Raw genomic sequence first — 23,860 nt, 5'->3', positions numbered from 1 at the left:
CCCACCCTCTCCATCTCACCTCTCGCGAGGCTACATAACCGATCCCCCCCATTCCCCTTCATCTCACCTCTCGCGAGACTAAACCCCACCCCCCTCCATCTGACCTCTCGCGAGACTACATAACCAAACCCCCCCACCCTCTCCATCTCACCTCTCGCGAGACTACATAACCAAACTCCCCACCCCCTCCATCTCACCTCTCGCGAGACTACATAACCGACCCCCTCCACAACCCAACTCCCGACGTTCAAAACGAAATCTCGCGAGACCAGAGGGAGGGAGAGTAGCGGTGGGCGGCGAGTAGCCAATCAGGGAGCAGCATTTTGGCGCCAACACGAGATCCTCTCTCCGTTATTTAGGTTTTGAAATTTCCCTCAAACGGGCGGCTTTGATAATATTTTTTTTTAGATTTTTTTCTCTTAACTTTGAGGTAAAACAAGAAACGTGTTCACGGTTTTGTTCAAACAAATATTATATTTACGAACAAAAGTCTCGCGTCTCGGTGAGTACGAGCGGCGATACGCGGGAGAGGCTTCGTCGGCGGTGACCAGGCCCGCATCTCTCTCTGTTTACTGTTTAGTTTTTAATTGTTTGATAATAGTGACGCCGTAATTAAATACGTGTGTGTTGTAGTCTCTGCGTGTGTTGCTGCGTTATTACCGTGTCTGTGTGTATACTGTGTTAGTACTGTGTGTGTGTATTGTGTGTGTACTGTGTGTGTGTACTGTGTGTGTGTAGTGTTAGTACTATGTGTGTACTCTGTGTGTGTAGTGTTAGTACTGTGTGTAGTGTTAGTACTGTGTGTAGTGTTAGTACTGTGTGTGTGTAGTGTTAGTACTGTGTTTGTGTATTGTGTGTGTACTGTGTAGTGTTAGTACTATGTGTGTACTCTGTGTGTATACTGTGTGTATTGTGTGTACTGTGTGTGTATTGTGTGTGTGTACTGTGTGTGTACTGTGTGTAGTGTTAGTACTATGTGTGTACTGTGTGTGTGTAGTGTTAGTACTATGTGTGTACTCTGTGTGTGTAGTGTGTACTGTGTGTGTAGTGTACTGTGTGTATACTGGGTGTGTACTGTGTGTGTACTGTGTACTATGTTAGTACTGGGTGTGTACTGTGTGTGTACTGTGTACTATGTTAGTACTGTGTGTGTACTGTGTGTGTGTAGTGTTAGTACTATGTGTGTACTCTGTGTGTGTAGTGTGTACTGTGTGTGTAGTGTACTGTGTGTGTATACTGGGTGTGTACTGTGTGTGTACTGTGTACTATGTTAGTACTGTGTGTGTACTGTGTGTGTAGTGTTAGTACTGTGTGTGTACTGTGTATGTGTACTGTGTATGTATTGTATTTGTACTGTGTGTGTACTGTGTATGTACTGTGTGTATTGTGTATGTACTGTGTGTGTGCTGTGTGTATTGTGTATGTAGCGTGTGTGTGTATTGTGTATGTAGTGTGTACTGTGTGTGTGTAGTGTTAGTAATGTGTGTGTACTGTATGTGTGTACTGTGTGTATACTGTGTGTACAGTGTGTGTACAGTGTGTGCATTGTGTGTGTGTACTGTGTGTATACTGTGTTAGTACTGTGTGTGTACTGTGTTAGTACTGTGTGTGTACTGTGTGTGTGTGCACTGTGTGTGTGTGTACTGTGTGTGTATTGTGTGTACTGTGTGTGTGTACTGTGTGTTTATCTCTGTGTGTGTGTATCTCATCGAGCGGAGCGCCGGGTGGCTAAAGCACAGCAGGTTGGCACAGTAGGGGGCACAGGTGGTGCATCAGCCAGTCATCTCAGTCAGTCGACCCGTGGCACCTGCTGGGTCTGCCCCGTGACCTCCTGCCAGCGGGCGTTCGACACTTCACGTGGTAGCCTCAGGGTGCACATAGCCTGGCACAAGCGTCGTGGTGACGTCACCGCCACTTAGTGGCGAATGGCGGTTGTTGTTGTTGTATCTCTGTGTGTATGTGTTGCCATCGTTGAAACAGTAGGGGGTACAGGTGGTGGTGCATCTACCGGTCATCTCAGTCAACCCATGGCACCTGCAGGGTCTTTCCTGTGACCTCATGCACCTAGCCTGGCACAGCAGCACAACCCATGGCACCTGCAGGGTCTGTCCACGTGACCTCCTCCTCGTGCACCTAGCCTGGCACAGCAGCACAACCCATGGCACACTGCAGGGTCTGTCCTGTGACCTCCTCCTCGTGCACCTAGCCTGGCACAGCAGCACAACCCATGGCACACTGCAGGGTCTGTCCTGTGACCTCCTCGTGCACCTAGCCTGGCACAGCAGCACAATCCATGGCACCTGCAGGGTCTGTCCTGTGACCTCCTCCTCATGCACCAAATCAGGTTTCCTGGTGTTGACGAGTGTGTGTGTGTGTGTTGTTGTGTATCCGTGCACACGTAACAGCCCACCTCGTCCATTCACACACACAGCAGCAGCAGCAGCGACCCACAGAGAAACCCACAGAGACACACAGAGACACACAGAGACACGAAGAGACACGAAGAGACCCACAGAGACCCACAGAGACCCACAGAGACACGAAGAGACACACAGAGACATACAGAGACACACACACAGAGAGACACACAGAGACACACACACAGAGACGCACACACAGAGACGCACACACAGAGACACACAGAGACACACAGAGACACACAGAGACATACAGAGACACACAGAGACACACACACACAGAGACACACACACACAGAGACCCACACACACAGACCCACACACAGAGACCCACACAGAGACCCACACAGAGACCCACAGAGACACACAGAGACCCACACACAGAGACCCACACACAGAGACCCACACACAGAGACCCACACACAGAGACACACACACACAGAGACCCACACACAGAGACCCACACACAGAGACCCACACACAGAGACCCACACACAGAGACCCACACACAGAGACCCACACACAGAGACCCACACACAGACCCACACACAGACTCCACATACACAGACCCACATACACAGACACACACACACAGACCCACACAGAGACCCACACACAGAGCCCCACACACAGAGACCCACACACAGAGACCCACACACAGAGACCCACACACAGAGACCCACACACAGAGACCCACACACAGAGACCCACACACAGAGACCCACACACAGAGACCCACACACAGAGACCCACACACAGAGACCCACACACAGAGACCCACACACAGAGACCCACACACAGAGACCCACACACAGAGACCCACACACAGAGACCCACACACAGAGACCCACACACAGAGACACACACACAGAGACACACACACAGAGACACACACACAGAGACACACACACAGAGACACACACACAGAGACCCACACACAGACCCACATACACAGACCCACACACACAGACACACACACACAGACCCACACAGAGACCCACACACAGAGCCCCACAGAGACACACACACACAGACCCACACACAGAGACCCACAGCGACCACCACCACCACCAGCGGCGTGCATCTACCGGCCCGGCAATGGCTCCGGCGCGGCCGGCACGGGTGGACTCTGTCCGGGCGGCCTTCGAGTTGGCCAAGCGTCCGCACGTGAACCAGGAGCGCCTCGTCGCTTCCCTGCGTGAGCTGCACGGGCAGGTGAGAGCACCTCGGCCAGCTGGCGGTAGCACCAACGCCAACGTCACCACCAACACCACCGCCAACACCACCAACACCACCACCATCACCACCACCACTGTCATCACCACCATCAACACCAACGCCACCACCACCATCACCACCATCATCATCACCACCAACACCACCACCATCATCACCAACACCACCACCATCACCACCACCACTGTCATCACCACCATCAACACCAACGCCACCACCACCATCACCACCATCACCACCATCATCATCACCACCAACACCACCACCATCATCACCAACACCATCACCACCACCACCACTGTCATCACCACTATCACCACCACTACCACCATCACCACCACTACCACCACCATCACCACCACCACCATCACCACCACCATCACCACCATCACCACCACCACCACTGTCATCACCACCATCAACACCAACGCCACCACCACCATCACCACCATCACCACCATCACCACCATCACCACCACCATCACCACCATCACCACCATCACCACCATCACCACCAACGCCACCAACACCATCACCACCACCACTGTCATCACCACCATCAACACCAACGCCACCACCACCATCATCACCACCACCATCACCACCACCATCACCACCACCACCACCATCACCACCATCATCACCATCACTACCACCATCATCACCACCATCATCACCATCACCACCATCACCACCACCATCACCACCACCATCACCGCCATCACCACCATCACCACCACTATCACCACCACCACCATCACCACCATCACCACCATCACCACCACTATCACCACCACCACCATCACCACCACCATCACCACCATCACCACCACCACCATCACCACCACCATCACCACCATCACCACTACCACCACTGTCATCACCACCATCAACACCAACGCCACCACCACCATCACCACCATCACCACCATCACCACCATCACCACCATCACCACCACCATCACCACCATCACCACCATCACCACCAACGCCACCAACACCATCACCACCACCACCATCACCACCATCACCACCATCACCACCATCACCACCATCACCACCACCACCACCACCATCACCACCACCATCACCGCCATCACCACCATCACCACCACTATCACCACCACCACCATCACCATACTTCACCGCTGTGGTCCGTGGTGCCGGCTTGTGGTGTCTCACTCCGCTATCCTCTTCTGTCGTCTTCCTCACCACTCACTCACCACTCACTCACCACTCACTCACTCACTCACCACTCACTCACTCACTCACCACTCACTCACTCACTCACCACTCACTCACTCACTCACCACTCACTCACCACTCACTCACTCACTCACCACTCACCCACCCACTCACTCACTCACTCACCCACCACTCACTCACCACTCACTCACTCACTCACCACTCACTCACCACTCACTCACTCACTCACCCACCACTCACTCACCACTCACTCACTCACTCACTCACCACTCACCCACCCACTCACTCACTCACCACTCACTCACTCACTCACCACTCACTCACTCACTCACCACTCACTCACTCACTCACCACTCACTCACTCACTCACCACTCACTCACTCACTCACCACTCACTCACTCACCACTCACTCACCACTCACTCACCACTCACTCACCACTCACTCACTCACTCACCACTCACTCACTCACTCACCACTCACTCACCACTCACTCACTCACTCACCCACCACTCACTCACCACTCACTCACTCACTCACCACTCACCCACCCACTCACTCACTCACCACTCACTCACTCACCACTCACTCACCACTCACTCACTCACTCACCCACCACTCACTCACCACTCACTCACCACTCACTCACTCACTCACCACTCACTCACCACTCACTCACTCACCACTCACTCACTCACCACTCACTCACCACTCACTCACTCACTCACCCACCACTCACTCACCACTCACTCACTCACTCACCACTCACCCACCCACTCACTCACCACTCACTCACTCACTCACCACTCACTCACTCACCACTCACTCACCACTCACTCACTCACCACTCACTCACCACTCACTCACTCACCACTCCTTCACCACTCACTCACCACTCGCTCACTCACCACTCACTCACCACTCGCTCACTCACCACTCCCTCACCACTCACTCACCACTCACTCACCACTCTCCTTACTCTGCAATCCCCCTCTCTCATCCCCCTCTCTCTCCCTCACCCCCTGTCTCACCCCCTGTCTCTCACCCTCACCCCCTGTCTCACCCCCTGTCTCTCACCCTCACCCCCTGTCTCACCCCTTGTCTCACCCCCTGTCTCTCACCCTCACCCCCTGTCTCACCCCCTGTCTCTCACCCCCTGTCTCACCCCCTGTCTCTCACCCCCTGTCTCTCACCCTCACCCCCTGTCTCACCCCCTGTCTCTCACCCTCACCCCCTGTCTCACCCCTTGTCTCACCCCCTGTCTCTCACCCTCACCCCCTGTCTCACCCCCTGTCTCTCACCCTCACCCCCTGTCTCACCCCCTGTCTCTCACCCCCTGTCTCACCCCCTGTCTCTCACCCCCTGTCTCTCACCCTCACCCCCTGTCTCACCCCCTGTCTCTCACCCTCACCCCCTGTCTCACCCCTTGTCTCACCCCCTGTCTCTCACCCTCACCCCCTGTCTCACCCCCTGTCTCTCACCCCCTGTCTCACCCCCTGTCTCTCACCCCCTGTCTCTCACCCTCACCCCCTGTCTCACCCCTTGTCTCACCCCCTGTCTCTCACCCTCACCCCCTGTCTCACCCCCTGTCTCTCACCCTCACCCCCTGTCTCACCCCCTGTCTCTCACCCTCACCCCCTGTCTCACCCCCTGTCTCACCCCCTGTCTCTCACCGTCACCCCCTGTCTCTCACCCTGTCTCTCACCCTCACCCCCTGTCTCACCCCCTGTCTCTCACCCTCACCCCCTGTCTCACCCTCTGTCTCTCACCCTCACCCCCTGTCTCACCCCCTGTCTCTCACCCTCACCCCCTGTCTCACCCCCTGTCTCTCACCCTGTCTCTCACCCTCACCCCCTGTCTCACCCCCTGTCTCTCACCCTGTCTCTCACCCTGTCTCTCACCCTCACCCCCTGTCTCTCACCCTGTCTCTCACCCTCACCCCCTGTCTCACCCCCTGTCTCTCACCCTGTCTCTCACCCTCACCCCCTGTCTCACCCCCTGTCTCACCCCCTGTCTCTCACCCTCACCCCCTGTCTCACCCCCTGTCTCTCACCCTCACCCCCTGTCTCACCCCCTGTCTCTCACCCTCACCCCCTGTCTCACCCCCTGTCTCTCACCCTCACCCCCTGTCTCACCCCCTGTCTCTCACCCCCTGTCTCTCACCCTCACCCCCTGTCTCACCCCCTGTCTCTCACCCTGTCTCTCACCCTCACCCCCTGTCTTACCCCCTGTCTCTCACCCTGTCTCTCACCCTCACCCCCTGTCTCACCCCCTGTCTCTCACCCTGTCTCTCACCCTCACCCCCTGTCTCACCCCCTGTCTCTCACCCTGTCTCTCACCCTCACCCCCTGTCTCACCCCTTGTCTCACCCCCTGTCTCTCACCCTGTCTCTCACCCTCACCCCCTGTCTCACCCCTTGTCTCACCCTCTGTCTCTCACCCTCACCCCCTGTCTCACCCCCTGTCTCTCACCCTCACCCCCTGTCTCACCCCCTGTCTCTCACTCTCACCCCCTGTCTCACCCCCTGTCTCTCACCCTGTCTCTCACCCTCACCCCCTGTCTCACCCCCTGTCTCTCACCCTGTCTCTCACCCTCACCCCCTGTCTCACCCCCTGTCTCACCCCCTGTCTCTCACTCTCACCCCCTGTCTCACCCCCTGTCTCTCACCCCCTGTCTCTCACCCTCACCCCCTGTCTCACCCCCTGTCTCTCACCCCCTGTCTCTCACCCTCACCCCCTGTCTCACCCCCTGTCTCTCACCCTCACCCCCTGTCTCACCCCCTGTCTCTCACCCTCACCCCCTGTCTCACCCCCTGTCTCTCACTCTCACCCCCTGTCTCACCCCCTGTCTCTCACCCTGTCTCTCACCCTCACCCCCTGTCTCACCCCCTGTCTCTCACCCTGTCTCTCACCCTCACCCCCTGTCTCACCCCCTGTCTCACCCCCTGTCTCTCACTCTCACCCCCTGTCTCACCCCCTGTCTCTCACCCCCTGTCTCTCACCCTCACCCCCTGTCTCACCCCCTGTCTCTCACCCCCTGTCTCTCACCCTCACCCCCTGTCTCACCCCCTGTCTCTCACCCTCACCCCCTGTCTCACCCCCTGTCTCTCACCCTCACCCCCTGTCTCACCCCCTGTCTCTCACCCTCACCCCCTGTCTCACCCCCTGTCTCTCACCCTCACCCCCTGTCTCACCCCCTGTCTCTCACCCTCACCCCCTGTCTCACCCTCTGTCTCTCACCCTCACCCCCTGTCTCACCCCCTGTCTCTCACCCTCACCCCCTGTCTCACCCCCTGTCTCTCACCCTCACCCCCTGTCTCACCCCCTGTCTCTCACCCTCACCCCCTGTCTCACCCCCTGTCTCTCACCCTCACCCCCTGTCTCACCCCCTGTCTCTCACCCTCACCCCCTGTCTCACCCTCTGTCTCTCACCCTCACCCCCTGTCTCACCCCCTGTCTCACCCCCTGTCTCTCACCCTCACCCCCTGTCTCACCCCCTGTCTCTCACCCTCACCCCCTGTCTCACCCTCTGTCTCTCACCCTCACCCCCTGTCTCACCCCCTGTCTCACCCCCTGTCTCTCACCCTCACCCCCTGTCTCTCACCCTCACCCCCTGTCTCACCCCCTGTCTCTCACCCCCTGTCTCTCACCCTCACCCCCTGTCTCATCCCCTGTCTCACCCTCACCCCCTCACACCCCCACCCCCTCACACCCTCACCCTCACCCACCGCCACCACGACAGACGGAGGACCCCGCCGCCTTCCTGGAGGAGTTCCTGTCCCACGTCAGGCACCTGATGCTGCTCACCGCTCGCCGAGAGCCTCAGGTGGAGCGCCTCGTCAACTTTGCCGCCAGATTCGCGGCATCCTTCCAGGCCGGCGGCAGCGGCCGCGGCGACGAGGAGGAGGAGGAGGAGAAGGAGGAGGAGGAGGAGGAGGAGGAGGAGGAGGAGGAGGAGGAGACGCTCCTCACGCACTTCTACGACTTCCTGCTCAAAGTGAGAGGCCCGCAGAGACGCACAGAGACGCACAGAGACCCATAGAGACCCACAGAGACCCACACAGACCCACACAGACCCACACAGACCCACACAGACCTACAGAGACCCACAGAGACCCACAGAGACTCACAGAGACTCACAGAGACTCACAGAGACACACACAGAGACCCACAGAGATGCATAGATCCACACAGAGACCCACAGAGACCCACAGAGACTCATAGAGACCCACAGTGACCTACAGAGACCCACAGAGACCCACAGAGACCCACACACACAGACCCACGAGACCCACCCTCTAATCACCGTAATCTCTTCCCCCACCACCCCTACCACCCCCACCACCACCACCACACACCACTCTCACCACCCCACACACCCCCACACACCACCACCACCACCACCACCCCCACACACCACACACCACACCCACCACCACCACCCTCACCCCCACACACCACCACCCCCACACACCACCCCCACACACCACCACCACCACCACCACCCCCACACACCACACCCACCACCACCACCCTCACCCCCACACACCACCACCCCCACACACCACACACCACACACCACCACCCCACACACCACCACCCCCACACACCACCACCACCACACACACCACCACCACACACCACACACCCCCACACCACACACCACCACACCACCATCACCACTACCACCACCACCATCAACACCATCACCACCATGACCACCACCACCACCATAACCATCACCATCACCTCCACCACCACCCCCACCACACACCACACACACCACCCTCACCACCACACACCACCACCATACCCTAACCACACACCCCCACACACCCCCACACACCACCACAACCAACCCCACACACCACCCACACACCACCACCACCACCCTCACCCCCACACACCACTCACCACCACCCCCCACCACCCTCACCACACACCACACACCACCACCACCCTCACCATCTCACCACACACCACCACCACCCTCACCACCTCACCACACACCCCCACACACCACCCCCACACACCACACACCACACACCACCACACACCACACACCACACACCCTACCCCCACACACCACCCACACACACCACACACCACACACCACCACACACCACCACAACCCCCACACACCACACACCACACACACCCCACACACCACCACCACCACCACACACCACACACACCACCACCCCCACACACCACCACCACCCCCACACACCACACACCACCACCCCCCACACACCACACACCACCACCACAACCCCCACACACCACACACCACCACCACACACCCCCACACACCACACACCACACACCACCCCACACACCCCTACCCCCACACACCACCACACCACCACACACCACCACACACCACCACACACCACACACCACCACCACACACCACACACCACCCCCACACCCCTACCCACACACATCCCTACCCCCACACACACCCTCACCACCCTCACCACCCTCACCACCCTCACCACACCACCACACCACCACCACCACACAACCCCCCAGTGCCATGCTGCACGCCGGCAGTCTGTGCGCTTCCGCTCGTGCCAGCTGCTGTGCCTGGTGCTGCTCCAGCTGGGTGAGGCGGCTTGCCTCGGGGCGCGCCTTCACGCCCGCCTGCGCTCAGCGCTGCTGGCGAGGGCTCGCGACCGGGCGCCCAGCGTCAGGGCACGTGCTGCAGGAGCCCTTGCCCGCCTGCAGGAGCCCACGGAGCCACGCTGCCCCGTCATCGCTGGTGAGGGCGGCGGGTGGTGGCGGTGGTGAGGGTGGTGGTGGGGAGGGTTGGTGGTGGTGGTGGTGGGGAGGGTTGGGGGGGGGTGAGGGTGGTGGTGGTGGTGGGGAGGGTTGGGGGAGGTGGTGATGGTGGTGGGGGTGGTGGGGGTGGTGGGGGTGAGGGTGGTGGTGGTGTGTGGGGGTGGTGGGGGTGAGGGTGGTGGTGGTGGTGGGGGTGAGGGTGGTGGTGGTGTGTGGGGGTGGTGGTGGTGGTGATGGTGGTGGTGGTGGGGGTGGTGGGGGTGGTGGTGGTGGTGGGGGTGAGGGTGGTGGTGGTGGTGGTGTGTGGGGGTGGTGGTGGTGGTGATGGTGGTGGTGGTGATGGTGGTGGGGGAAGAGATTAAGGTGATTAGAGGGTGGGTCTCTGTGGGTCTCTGTGGGTCTCTGTGTGTGTCACTGTGTGTGTGTCTCTGTGTGTGTGTCTCTGTGTGTGTGTGTCTGTCTGTGTGTGTCTCTGTGTGTGCGTGTGTCTGTGTGTGTCACTGTGTGTGTGTGTGTCACTGTGTGTGTGTGCGTCTGTGTGTGTGTGTCTGTGTGTGTGTCTCTGTGTGTCTCTGTGTGTCTCTCTGTGTGTGTCTCTGTGTGTAGCCTACGTGGTGCTGGTGGAGTTTTATCCCAGCCCCGAGGTGCGACGAGCTGCCCTGGGCTCCGTGTGTCTCTGTGTGTCTGTGTCACTGTGTCACTGTGTCTCTGTGTGTGTCACTGTGTATGTGTGTATCACTGTGTGTGTGTGTGTCTGTGTGTGTGTGTCTCTGTGTGTGTCTGTCTGTGTGTGTGTCTCTGTGTGTGTGTGTCTCTGTGTGTGTGTGTGTCTGTCTGTGTGTGTGTCTGTGTGTGTGTGTGTCTCTGTGTGTGTGTCACTGTGTGTGTGTCACTGTGTGTCACTGTGGAGCATGCCACTAAGAGGTGGGGCCTTACCATCAGCCCCACCAAAACTAAGCACCTGCCTGGGTATTTTGTACCATCGGACACTCCACCCCCACAACTCCCAATCGGTGATGGGGCAGTTGTGGAGAGAGTGGAGAGTTTCCCATACCTGGGCAGTGTGCTTATGACCGGCTCCAATTTAGCAGCAGAGGTCTCACTCCGAATCAGTCGAGCGGCAATATCTTTTCATCGGTTGCGTAACGCTGTGTGGAAGCTACCTGGTCTGTCGCTCCGCACTAAGCTTCAGGTCTTCTCGGCCACGGTCATTCCCTCCCTTCTCTATGCTTGCGAAACGTGGACCCCCCTAATGGAACATCTTCGCCGGTTAGAAACATTTAGGCTGGCCTGCCTACGATCCATCCTGGGTTTGACCAGACTGGATTGTGTGAGGAGCTCACAAATCCTTGAAAGATCTGGGCAAGGTCCCATCGGTGAGCTCCTCCGGCGGGCAAGGCTGCGATGGGTGGGTCATGTAGCCCGTATGCCCAGCCACCGCATGCCGAAACAGCTTTTGTTCTGCTGGATTGATGGGGCTTAAACGGTCTAGAGAGGAGATGGAGTGATGTGGTACAGGAGGACGTGGAGCTGAGTGGACTTGCCGATGACTGGTACCAGCGGTGTCAAGATCGGCCTCTGTGGAGGAGGCTCGTGAAGGACGCTACTGGGCAGTTGGAGGCAGTCGCCCTCTGTGTGTGTCTCTTTGTGTCTGTGTGTGTCTCTGTGTCTCTGTGTTAGCCTACGAGGTGCTGGTGGAGTTGGATCCCAGCCCCGAGGTGCGACAAGCTGCCCTGAGCTCCGTGTGTCTCTGTGTGTGTCTGTGTGTGTGTGTCCGTGTGTCACTGTGTGTGTGTGTCCGTGTGTCACTGTGTGTGTGTGTCTGTGTGTGTGTCTGTCTCTGTGTGTGTGTCTCTGTGTGTGTGTCACTGTGTGTGTGTCACTGTGTGTGTGTCACTGTGTCTGTGTAGCCTACGAGGTGCTGGTGGAGTTGGATCCCAGCCCCGAGGTGCGACGAGCTGCCCTGAGCTCCGTGTGTCTCTGTGTGTGTCTGTGTGTGTCTGTGCGTGTGTGTGTCTGTGTGTGTGTCTCTGTGTCACTGTGTGTGTGTGTCTCTGTGTGTGTGTCCGTGTGTCACTGTGTGTGGCTCTCTGTGTGTGTGTCTCTCTGTCTCTGTGTGTAGCCTACGAGGTGCTGGTGGAGTTGGATCCCAGCCCCGAGGTGCGACGAGCTGCCCTGAGCTCCGTGTGTCTCTGTGTGTGTGTGTGTCCGTGTGTCACTGTGTGTCTGTATGTGTCTCTGTGTGTGTCTGTGTGTCTGTGTGTGTGTGTGTCTCTGTGTGTCACTGTGTGTGTGTCTCTGTGTTAGCCTACGAGGTGCTGGTGGAGTTGGATCCCAGCCCCGAGGTGCGACGAGCTGCCCTGAGCTCCGTGTGTCTCTGTGTGTGTCTCTGTGTCACTGTGTGTGTGTCTCTGTGTGTGTCTCTGTGTGTGTGTGTGTCTCTGTGTGTGTGTGTCACTGTGTGTGTCTCTGTGTGTGTCTCTGTGTGTGTCTGTGTAGCCTACGAGGTGCTGGTGGAGTTGGATCCCAGCCCCGAGGTGCGACGAGCTGCCCTGAGCTCCGTGTGTCTCTGTGTGTGTCTCTGTGTCACTGTGTGTGTGTCTCTGTGTGTGTCTCTGTGTGTCTCTGTGTCTCTGTGTGTAGCCTACGAGGTGCTGGTGGAGTTGGATCCCAGCCCCGAGGTGCGACGAGCTGCCCTGAGCTCCGTGTGTCTCTGTGTGTGTGTCACTGTGTGTGTCTGTGTGTGTGTGTGTCTCTGTGTGTCACTGTGTGTGTGTCTCTGTGTTAGCCTACGAGGTGCTGGTGGAGTTGGATCCCAGCCCCGAGGTGCGACGAGCTGCCCTGAGCTCCGTGTGTCTCTGTGTGTGTGTGTGTCCGTGTGTCACTGTGTGTCTGTATGTGTCTCTGTGTGTGTCTGTGTGTCTCTGTGTGTGTGTGTCTCTGTGTGTCACTGTGTGTGTGTCTCTGTGTGTAGCCTACGAGGTGCTGGTGGAGTTGGATCCCAGCCCCGAGGTGCGACGAGCTGCCCTGAGCTCCGTGTGTCTCTGTGTGTGTCTGTGTGTCACTGTGTGTCTCTGTGTGTGTCTCTGTGTGTGTCTGTGTAGCCTACGAGGTGCTGGTGGAGTTGGATCCCAGCCCCGAGGTGCGACGAGCTGCCCTGGGCTCCGTGTGTCTCTGTGTGTGTCTGTGTGTCACTGTGTGTCTCTGTGTGTGTGTGTCTCTGTGTGTGTCTCTGTGTGTTAGCCTACGAGGTGCTGGTGGAGTTGGATCCCAGCCCCGAGGTGCGACGAGCTGCCCTGAGCTCCGTGTGTCTCTGTGTGTCTCTGTGTGTGTCTGTGTGTGTCTCTGTGTCTCTGTGTGTGTCTCTGCGTGTGTCTCTGTGTCTCTGTGTCTCTGTGTGTAGCCTACGAGGTGCTGGTGGAGTTGGATCCCAGCCCCGAGGTGCGACGAGTTGCCCTGAGCTCCGTGTGTCTCTGTGTGTGTCTGTGTGTCACTGTGTGTGTATGTCTCTGTGTCTCTGTGTGTGTGTGTCTGTGTGTCTCTGTGTGTAGCCTACGAGGTGCTGGTGGAGTTGGATCCCAGCCCCGAGGTGCGACGAGCTGCCCTGAGCTCCGTGTGTCTCTGCGCCCGCACCCTGCCGCTGGTCCTTCGCCGGACCAGGGACGTGCGTGAGAACATTCGCAAGCTGGCGTACCAGGTGACCCGCACACAGACACAGACAAAGCTCCCCCAGGTAGCCTCTGGCAGGGCTAAAGGGGCAAGTGCTGTTGGTAGCGTGTAGCAGCAGCGGTGCGTACCAGGTGACCCGCACACAGACACAGGCAAAGCTCCCCCGGGTAGCCTCTGGCAGGGCTAAAGGGGCAAGTGCTGTTGGTAGCGTGTAGCAGCAGCGGTGCGTACCAGGTGACCCGCACATAGACACAGGCAAAGCTCCCCCAGGTAGCCTCTGGCAGGGCTGTAGGGGCAAGTGCTGAGACAGAGACAAAGCTCCCCCAGGTAGCCTCTAGCAGGGCTGTAGGGGCACGTGCTGAGACACAGACAAAGCTCCCCCAGGTAGCCTTTGGCAGAGCTGTGGGGGCAAGTGCTGTTAGTAGCGAGGAGCAGCAAGGAGACAGTGACTTTCTCTGTATCTCTCTCTGTGTGTGTGTATCCCTGTGTGTGTGTGTGTAGGTGTGTGTGTATCTCTGTATCTCCCTCTGTCTCTGTGCGTGTGTAGGTGTTGGTGTGTAGGTGTTGGTGTGTAGGTATGTGTGTATCTCTATATCTCTCTGTATCTGTCTCTGTGTGTGTGTGTAGATGTTGGTGTGTAGGTATCTGTGTGTGTCTGTATCTGTGTGTGTCTGCATCTGTGTGTGTGTGTGTATGTGTGTGTGTAGGTGTTGGTGTGTATCTGTGTGTGTGTATGTGTGTGTGTGTATCTGTGTGTGTGTATGTGTGTGTGTATCTGTGTGTGTGTATCTGTGTGTCTGTGTGTATCTGTGTGTGTGTATCTGTGTGTGTGTGCATTTGTGTGTGTGTGTGTGTATCTGTGTGTGTGTGTGCATTTGTGTGTGCATTTGTGTATCTGTGTGTGTGTGTGCATTTGTGTGTGCATTTGTGTATCTGTGTGTGTGTGTGTATCTGTGTGTGTGTGTATCTGTGTGTGTGTGTGTGTGTATCTGTGTGTGTGTGTGTATCTGTGTATGTGTGGTGTGTGTATCTGTGTGTGTGTGGTGTGTGTATCTGTGTGTGTGTGGTGTGTGTATCTGTGTGTGTGTGGTGTGTGTATCTGTGTGTGTGTGGTGTGTGTATCTGTGTGTGTGTGGTGTGTGTATCTGTGTGTGGTGTGTGTATCTGTGTGTGTGTGTGTATCTGTGTGTGTGTGTCTGTGTGTGTATCTGTGTGTGTGTGTCTGTGTATGTATCTGTGTGTGTGTGTCTGTGTGTGTATCTGTGTGTGTGTGTCTGTGTGTGTGTATGTGTGTGTGTATGTGTGTGTGTATATCTGTGTGTGTATGTGTGTGTGTGTGTTTATCTGCGTGTGTTTATCTGCGTGTGTTTATCTGTGTACGTGTGTGTGTATGTGTGTGTGTATATCTGTGTGTGTTTATCTGTGTGTGTGTGTGTGTATCTGTGTGTGTGTATATCTGTGTGTGTTTATCTGTGTGTGTGTGTGTATCTGTGTGTGTGTGTATCTGTGTGTGTGTATCTGTGTGTGTACCTGTGTGTGTGTGTGTATCTGTGTGTGTTTATCTGTGTGTGTGTGTACCTGTGTGTGTGTGTGTAGGTGTTGGCTGACAAGGTCCACATCAGGACCCTGACCATCGCCCAGCGCGTCAAACTCCTCGACCAGGGACTCAAGGACCGCTCCGGTGAGCTCCTCTTCTCACTGAGCGGACCTAAGGGGAGGACGGTGCCAGCCACTGAGTTGTTACGCCATGCAGGGGTGGGTGGGTGAGTGAGTGGCTGGGTGAGTGGGTGGCTGAGTGAGTGGGTGGGTGGCTGAGTGGGTGGGTGGCTGAGTGGGTGGGTGGCTGAGTGAGTAAGTGGGTGGGTGGGTGAGTGGCTGAGTGAGTAAGTGGGTTGGTGGGTGAGTGAGTGGGTGGGTGGCTGAGTGAGTGGGTGTTTGGGTGGGTAAGTGAGTGGGTGAGTGGGTGGTTGGGTAGCTGAGTGGGTGGATGTATGGGTGGGTGGGTGAGTGGGTGGATGGGTGAGTGTGTGTGTAGGTGTGTGTAAGTGTGTGTGTGTGTAGCGGTTAGCACACTGCGCTACGAACCTGGCGACCCGGGTTCGATTCCTGCTCACGACCAACACCAGTGACGATTATCTGAACCGGTCCCGGGCCTCCCCTAGGTCGACTCAGCCTCAAATGAGTACCTGGTGCGGTGTGTAGTAAACATCGCCACTAGGGAGACAAAGGCGGTCGGGCGTGGTGCTGGCCACCCACCCCCTTGTGTACCGTTCCGGCCTTCATAGGTGCTCGCTAACAGCACTTGCCCCTACAGTCTGTTAAGGCTATATGGGGGATCTTTGTCTTTGTTGTGTTAGTGTGTGTGTGTGACTGTGTGTGTGTGTGTAGAGGATGTGTGTGTGTGTGTCTATATGTATATATCTGTGTGTGTGTGTGTGTCTGTGTGTGTGTGTATATCTGTGTGTGTGTGTGTAGAGGATGTGCGTGCGTGTGTGTGTGTATATATGTGTGTGTATTTATCTGCGTGTGTGTGTGTGTGTGTATATATCTGTGTGTGTGTGTATATATCTGTGTGTATATCTGTGTGTATATCTGTATGTATGTCTGCGTGTGTGTGTGTGTGTGTAGAGGATGTGCGTGTGTGTGTCTATATGTATATCTGTGTGTGTGTGTGTGTAGAGGATGTGTGTGTGTGTATATGTGTGTGTATTTATCTGTGTGTGTCTGTGTGTGTGTGTGTAGAGGATGTGCGTGCGTGTGTGTGTGTATATATCTGTGTGTGTGTGTCTATATGTATATCTGTGTGTGTGTGTGTAGAGGATGTGCGTGCGTGTGTGTGTATATCTGTGTGTCTGTGTGTGTGTGTGTGTAGAGGATGTGCGTGTGTGTGTGTGTGTATATATCTGTGTGTGTGTGTCTATATGTATATCTGTGTGTGTGTCTATATGTATATCTGTGTGTGTGTGTGTGTGTAGAGGATGTGTGTGTGTGTGTATATGTGTGTGTATTTATCTGTGTGTGTGTGTGTGTGTAGAGGATGTGCGTGTGTGTGTATATATGTGTGTGTATTTATCTGCGTGTGTGTGTCTGTGTGTGTGTGTGTAGAGGATGTGTGTGTGTGTGTGTATGTGTGTGTGTGTATGTGTGCGTGTGTGTGTGTGCGTGTGTGTGTGTGTGTGTATATGTGTGTGTATTTATCTGTGTATATATCTGTGTGTGTGTAGAGGATGTGCGTGCGTGCGTGAGCTCCAGCCTGCTCCAGGGCTGGCTGCGCTCCCTGGAGGGAGACGCTCTGCATCTGCTGCGTCTCCTTGACGCCGAGGGCGACGAGGAGCTGGCCGCCTCCGTGCTGAGGGCCCTCTTCCGCCCTGCCAAGCCTAGCGACCTCGTGCAGCTGTGTAGCTTCCTGGACGAGAGGTCAGTGAGTGAGTGAGTGATGAGAGTGTTAGTGAGTAAGTGATGAGAGTGAGTGAGTGATGACAGTGAGTGAGTGCTGAGGGCCCTCTTCCGCCCTGCCAAGCCTAGCGACCTCGTGCAGCTGTGTAGCTTCCTGGACGAGAGGTCAGTGAGTGAGTGAGTGATGAGAGTGTTAGTGAGTAAGTGATGAGAGTGAGTGAGTGATGACAGTGAGTAAGTGCTGAGGGCCCTCTTCCGCCCTGCCAAGCCTAGCGACCTCGTGCAGCTGTGTAGCTTCCTGGACGAGCGGTCAGTGAGTGATGAGAGTGAGTGAGTGATGAGTAAGTGAGTGATGAGTGAGTGATGACAGTGAGTGAGTGCTGAGGGCCCTCTTCCGCCCTGCCAAGCCTAGCGACCTCGTGCAGCTGTGTAGCTTCCTGGACGAGAGGTCAGTGGTGGGGAGGGGAGAGAGAGAGTGAGTGATGAGGGCCCTCTTCCGCCCTGCCAAGCCTAGCGACCTCGTGCAGCTGTGTAGCTTCCTGGACGAGAGGTCAGTGGTGGGGAGGGAGTGAGTGATGAGTGAGTGAGTGATGAGTGAGTGATGACAGTGAGTGAGTGATGAGTGAGTGAGTGAGTGCTGAGGGCCCTCTTCCGCCCTGCCAAGCCTAGCGACCTCGTGCAGCTGTGTAGCTTCTTGGACGAGAGGTCAGTGATGGGGAGGGGAGAGAGAGAGTGAGTGATGAGTGAGTGAGTGATGACAGTAAGTGATGACAGTGAGTAAGTGCTGAGGGCCCTCTTCCGCCCTGCCAAGCCTAGCGACCTCGTGCAGCTGTGTAGCTTCCTGGACGAGCGGTCAGTGGTGGTGGGGAGGGGAGGGAGTGAGTGAGTGATGAGTGAGTGAGAGAGTGAGTGAGTGAGTGATGAGTGAGTGTATGAGTGAGTGAGTGTATGAGCGAGTGTATGAGTGAGTGAGTGTATGAGTGAGTGAGTGTATGAGTGAGTGAGCGAGTGTATGAGTGAGCGAGTGTATGAGTGAGCGAGTGTATGAGTGAGTGAGTGATGAGTGAGTGAGTGAGTGATGAGTGAGTGATGTACGTGAGTGAGTGAGTGAGTGATGAGTGAGTGATGACAGTGAGTAAGTGATGAGGGCCCTCTTCCGCCCTGCCAAGCCTAGCGACCTCGTGCAGCTGTGTAGCTTCCTGGACGAGCGGTCAGTGAGTGATGAGTGAGTGAGTGATGAGAGTGAGTGAGTGTATGAGTGAGTGAGTGTATGAGTGAGTGAGTGTATGAGTGAGTGAGTGTATGAGTGAGTGAGTGAGTGTATGAGTGAGTGAGTGTATGAGCGAGTGTATGAGTGAGTGAGTGATGTGAGTGAGTGAGTGATGAGGGCCCTCTTCCGCCCTGCCAAGCCTAGCGACCTCGTGCAGCTGTGTAGCTTCCTGGACGAGCGGTCAGTGAGTGATGAGAGTGAGTGAGTGATGAGTAAGTGAGTGATGAGTGAGTGATGACAGTGAGTGAGTGCTGAGGGCCCTCTTCCGCCCTGCCAAGCCTAGCGACCTCGTGCAGCTGTGTAGCTTCCTGGACGAGCGGTCAGTGAGTGAGTGATGAGAGTGAGTGAGTGATGAGTGTAAGTGATGACAGTGAGTGAGTGAGTGATGAGTAAGTGAGTGAGTGATGAGGGCCCTCTTCCGCCCTGCCAAGCCTAGCGACCTCGTGCAGCTGTGTAGCTTCCTGGACGAGCGGTCAGTGGTGGGGAGGGAGTGAGTGATGAGTGAGTGATGAGTGAGTGATGACAGTGAGTGAGTGATGAGTGAGTGAGTGATGACAGTGAGTGTATGAGTGAGTGTATGAGTGTGTGTGATGAGTGAGTGTATGAGTGTGTGTGATGAGTGTGTGTGATGAGTGTAAGTGATGACAGTGAGTGAGTGATGAGTGAGTGATGAGAGTGAGTGAGTGTATGAGTGAGTGAGTGATAAGCGTGAGTGTATGAGTGAGTGAGTGTATGAGTGAGTGAGTGATGAGTGAGTGATCAGAGTGAGTGATCAGAGTGAGTGAGTGATGAGTGAGTGATGAGTGAGTGATGTGAGTGAGTGATGAGTGTTAGTGAGTGAGTGATGAGTGAGTGAGTGATGTGAGTGAGTGATGTGAGTGAGTGATGAGTGTAAGTGATGACAGTAAGTGATGACAGTGAGTGAGTGATGAGAGTGAGTGAGTGATGACAGTGAGTGATGAGAGTGAGTGATGAGTGAGTGAGTGAGTGATGAGTGTAAGTGATGACAGTGAGTGAGTGATGACAGTGAGTGAGTGATGAGGGCCCTCTTCCGCCCTGCCAAGCCTAGCGACCTCGTGCAGCTGTGTAGCTTCCTGGACGAGCGGTCAGTGGTGGGGAGGGAGTGAGAGAGTGGTGAGTGAGTGTATGAGTGAGTGAGTGATGAGAGTGAGTGAGTGATGAGAGTGAGTGAGTGATGAGTGTAAGTGATGAGAGTGAGTGAGAGAGTGATGAGTGAGGGAGTGAGTGAGTGAGTGATGAGAGTGAGTGATGAGTGAGTGATGACAGTGAGTGAGTGATGAGTGAGTGATGAGGGCCCTCTTCCGCCCTGCCAAGCCTAGCGACCTCGTGCAGCTGTGTAGCTTCCTGGACGAGAGGTCAGTGAGTGATGAGAGTGAGTGATGAGTGTAAGTGATGACAGTGAGTGATGAGTGAGTGAGTGAGTGATGAGAGTGAGTGAGTGATGAGAGTGAGTGAGTGAGTGATGAGAGTGAGTGAGTGAGTGATGAGAGTGAGTGAGTGAGTGATGAGTGAGTGAGTGATGAGTGTTAGTGAGTGAGTGATGTGAGTGAGTGATGAGTGTTAGTGAGTGAGTGAGTGATGAGAGTGAGTGATGAGAGTGAGTGGTGAGTGAGTGAGTGAGTGATGAGAGTGAGTGAGTGCTGAGGGCCCTCTTCCGCCCTGCCAAGCCTAGCGACCTCGTGCAGCTGTGTAGCTTCCTGGACGAGCGGTCAGTGGTGGGGAGGGAGTGAGTGAGTGAGTGATGAGAATGAGTGAGTGAGTGTATGAGTGAGTGAGTGATGAGAGTGAGTGATGAGTGAGTGAGTGTATGAGTGAGTGAGTGATGAGAGTGATGAGTGAGTGAGTGATGAGAGTGAGTGAGTGTATGATGAGTGAGTGAGTGAGTGATGGGTGTAAGTGATGAGAGTGAGTGAGTGATGAGAGTGAGTGATGAGTGAGTGAGTGATGAGAGTGAGTGTGTGATGAGTGTATTAGTGAGTGAGTGAGTGTATGAGTGAGTGTAAGTGATGAGAGTGAGTGATGAGTGAGTGATGAGAGTGAGTGATGAGTGATGAGAGTGAGTGAGTGATGAGTGTAAGTGATGAGAGTGAGTGAGTGATGTGAGTGATGAGAGTGAGTGTATGAGTGAGTGTGTGAGTGAGTGAGTGTATGAGTGAGTGAGTGAATGACTGACTTAGTGACTGACTGACTGAGTGAGTGAGGTGACGTTTGACGGAGGTTTCCGGGAGAGGCGATGTGAGGGAGACACAAGAGTCGTCCGTGTCCTCTGCTCTGCCCCGTCTCCCCGCCTGCTCTCCCCCTGCAGGAGGCTGGTGCCGGTGGGAGAACTCACACCCGAAGTGGCCATCTACTGGCGCTGCTTGTGCCAGTATGTGGGCTCGCTGGCGAGCCCCGGGTTTGACGCAGCGGATTCGCTCCTACCACAGCCGCTCCAGTTCGCCGCCTACCTCAAGGGGTTAGCGGCACGCGCAGAGACACGCACAGACACACGCAGACACACGCAGAGATCCACACGCAGAGATCCACACGCAGACACGCGCAGACACGCACGCAGACACTCGCAGACACGCAGAGATCCACACGCAGACACACGCAGAGATCCACACGCAGACACGCGCAGACACGCACGCAGACACTCGCAGACACGCAGAGATCCACACGCAGACACACGCAGACACACACGCAGACACGCAGACACACGCACCGTTACACACACACACACATGCAGACACACACACCTTTACACACACACACACATGCAGACACACACACCTTTACACACACAGACAGACACTCGCACCTTTACACACACACACACATGCAGACACACACACCTTTACACACACAGACAGACACTCGCACCTTTACACACACACACATGCAGACACACACACCTTTACACACACACACAGACACACGCACCTTTACACACACACACACATGCAGACACACACACCTTTACACACACACACAGACACACGCACCTTTACACACACACACACATGCAGACACACACACCTTTACACACACACACAGACACTCGCACCTTTACACACACACAGACACTCGCACCTTTACACACACACGCAGACACCTTTACACACACACGCGCCTTTACACACACACACACAGACACTCGCACCTTTACACACACACGCAGACACACGCACTTTTACACACACACACGCAGACATACACACACACGCACAGATACACGCAGAGATGCACACACACCGATAGACACACACACACGCGCAGATACACACACACAGATATACACACACAGACACACACACACGCACGCTCCGATACACACAGATACACGCAGAGATACACACACACAGAGATACACACACAGAGCCAGACTGAGGCTCCCACAAGGTTCAGTGTTAATCACTGAGACTCACAGAGCCAGACTAAGACTCCCACAGGGTTCAGTGTTAATCACTGAGGCTCACAGAGCCAGACTAAGGCTCCCACAGGGTTCAGTGTTAATCACTGAGACTCACAGAGCCAGACTAAGGCTCCCACAGGGTTCAGTGTTAATTACTGAGACTCATAGAGCCAGACTAAGGCCACCACAGGGTTCAGTGTTAATCACTGAGACTCACAGAGCCAGACTAAGGCTCCCACAGGGTTCAGTGTTAATTACTGAGACTCATAGAGCCAGACTAAGGCCACCACAGGGTTCAGTGTTAATCACTGAGACTCATAGAGCCAGACTAAGGCTCCCACAGGGTTCAGTGTTAATCACTGAGACTCACAGAGCCAGACTAAGGCTCCCACAGGGTTCAGTGTTAATCACTGGGGAGACTCACAGAGCCAGACTAAGGCTCCCACAGGGTTCAGTGTTAATCACTGAGACTCACAGAGCCAGACTAAGGCTCCCACTGGGTTCAGTGTTAATCACTGGGGAGACTCACAGAGGCAGACTAAGGCTCCCACAGGGTTCAGTGTTAATCACTGAGACTCATAGAGCCAGACTAAGGCTCCCACAGGGTTCAGTGTTGATCACTGAGACACACAGAGCCAGACTAAGGCTCCCACAGGGTTCAGTGTTAATCACTGAGACTCACAGACCCAGACTGAGGCTCCCACAGGGTTCAGTGTTAATCACTGAGGCTCACAGAGACAGACTAAGGCTCCCACAGGGTTCAGTGTTAATCACTGAGACTCACAGAGCCAGACTAAGGCTCCCACAGGGTTCAGTGTTAATCACTGAGACTCACAGAGCCAGACTAAGGCTCCCACAGGGTTCAGTGTTAATCACTGAGACTCACAGAGCCAGACTAAGGCTCCCACAGGGTTCAGTGTTAATCACTGAGGCTCAAAGAGCCAGACTAAGGCTCCCACAGGGTTCAGTGTTAATCACTGAGACTCGCAGATCCAGACTGAGGCTCCCACAGGGTTCATTGTTAATCACTGAGACTCCCACAGGGTTCATTGTTAATCACTGAGGCTCACAGAGCCAGACTAAGGCTCCCACAGGGTTCAGTGTTAATCACTGAGGAGACTCACAGAGCCAGACTAAGGCTCCCACAGGGTTCAGTGTTAATCACTGAGGCTCACAGATCCAGACTAAGGCTCCCACAGGGTTCAGTGTTAATCACTGAGACTCACAGATCCAGACTAAGGCTCCCACAGGGTTCCGTGTTAATCACTGAGACTCACAGATCCAGACTAAGGCTCCCACAGGGTTCCGTGTTAATCACTGAGACTCACAGAGCCAGACTAAGGCTCCCACAGGGTTCAGTGTTAATCACTGAGACTCACAGAGCCAGACTAAGGCTCCCACAGGGTTCAGTGTTAATCACTGAGGCTCAAAGAGCCAGACTAAGGCTCCCACAGGGTTCAGTGTTAATC

The 23,860-nt window shown here is 55.4% G+C and overlaps 1 protein-coding gene across 1 annotated transcript in view; it reads left to right on the top strand.

Annotated features, from left to right (window-relative positions):
• Positions 1 to 304: 304 nt before the first annotated feature.
• The window catches only part of NCAPG (non-SMC condensin I complex subunit G), a 77,676-nt gene continuing 54,120 nt past the window's right edge, over positions 305 to 23,860 (top strand). Inside the window, exons 1-10 of the mRNA XM_076057623.1 lie at positions 305 to 502; positions 2,406 to 3,632; positions 8,600 to 8,854; positions 10,393 to 10,621; positions 14,193 to 14,338; positions 15,907 to 15,991; positions 16,786 to 17,279; positions 17,573 to 17,735; positions 20,636 to 20,705; positions 21,303 to 21,452. Of these exons, the coding sequence (XP_075913738.1) occupies positions 3,516 to 3,632; positions 8,600 to 8,854; positions 10,393 to 10,621; positions 14,193 to 14,338; positions 15,907 to 15,991; positions 16,786 to 17,279; positions 17,573 to 17,735; positions 20,636 to 20,705; positions 21,303 to 21,452 (1,709 nt within the window). The 5' untranslated portion in view covers positions 305 to 502; positions 2,406 to 3,515. The remainder of the gene's footprint in view (positions 503 to 2,405; positions 3,633 to 8,599; positions 8,855 to 10,392; positions 10,622 to 14,192; positions 14,339 to 15,906; positions 15,992 to 16,785; positions 17,280 to 17,572; positions 17,736 to 20,635; positions 20,706 to 21,302; positions 21,453 to 23,860) is intronic.

The sequence above is a fragment of the Petromyzon marinus genome, chromosome 83 (genome assembly GCF_048934315.1).
Source record: "Petromyzon marinus isolate PM22_M1 ecotype Great Lakes invasive population chromosome 83, UKy_Petmar_22M1.pri1.0, whole genome shotgun sequence".
Taxonomy (NCBI): domain Eukaryota; kingdom Metazoa; phylum Chordata; class Hyperoartia; order Petromyzontiformes; family Petromyzontidae; genus Petromyzon; species Petromyzon marinus.
Note: the sequence above shows the minus strand (reverse complement) of the source record. Positions and strands in the feature narration are given on the sequence as shown.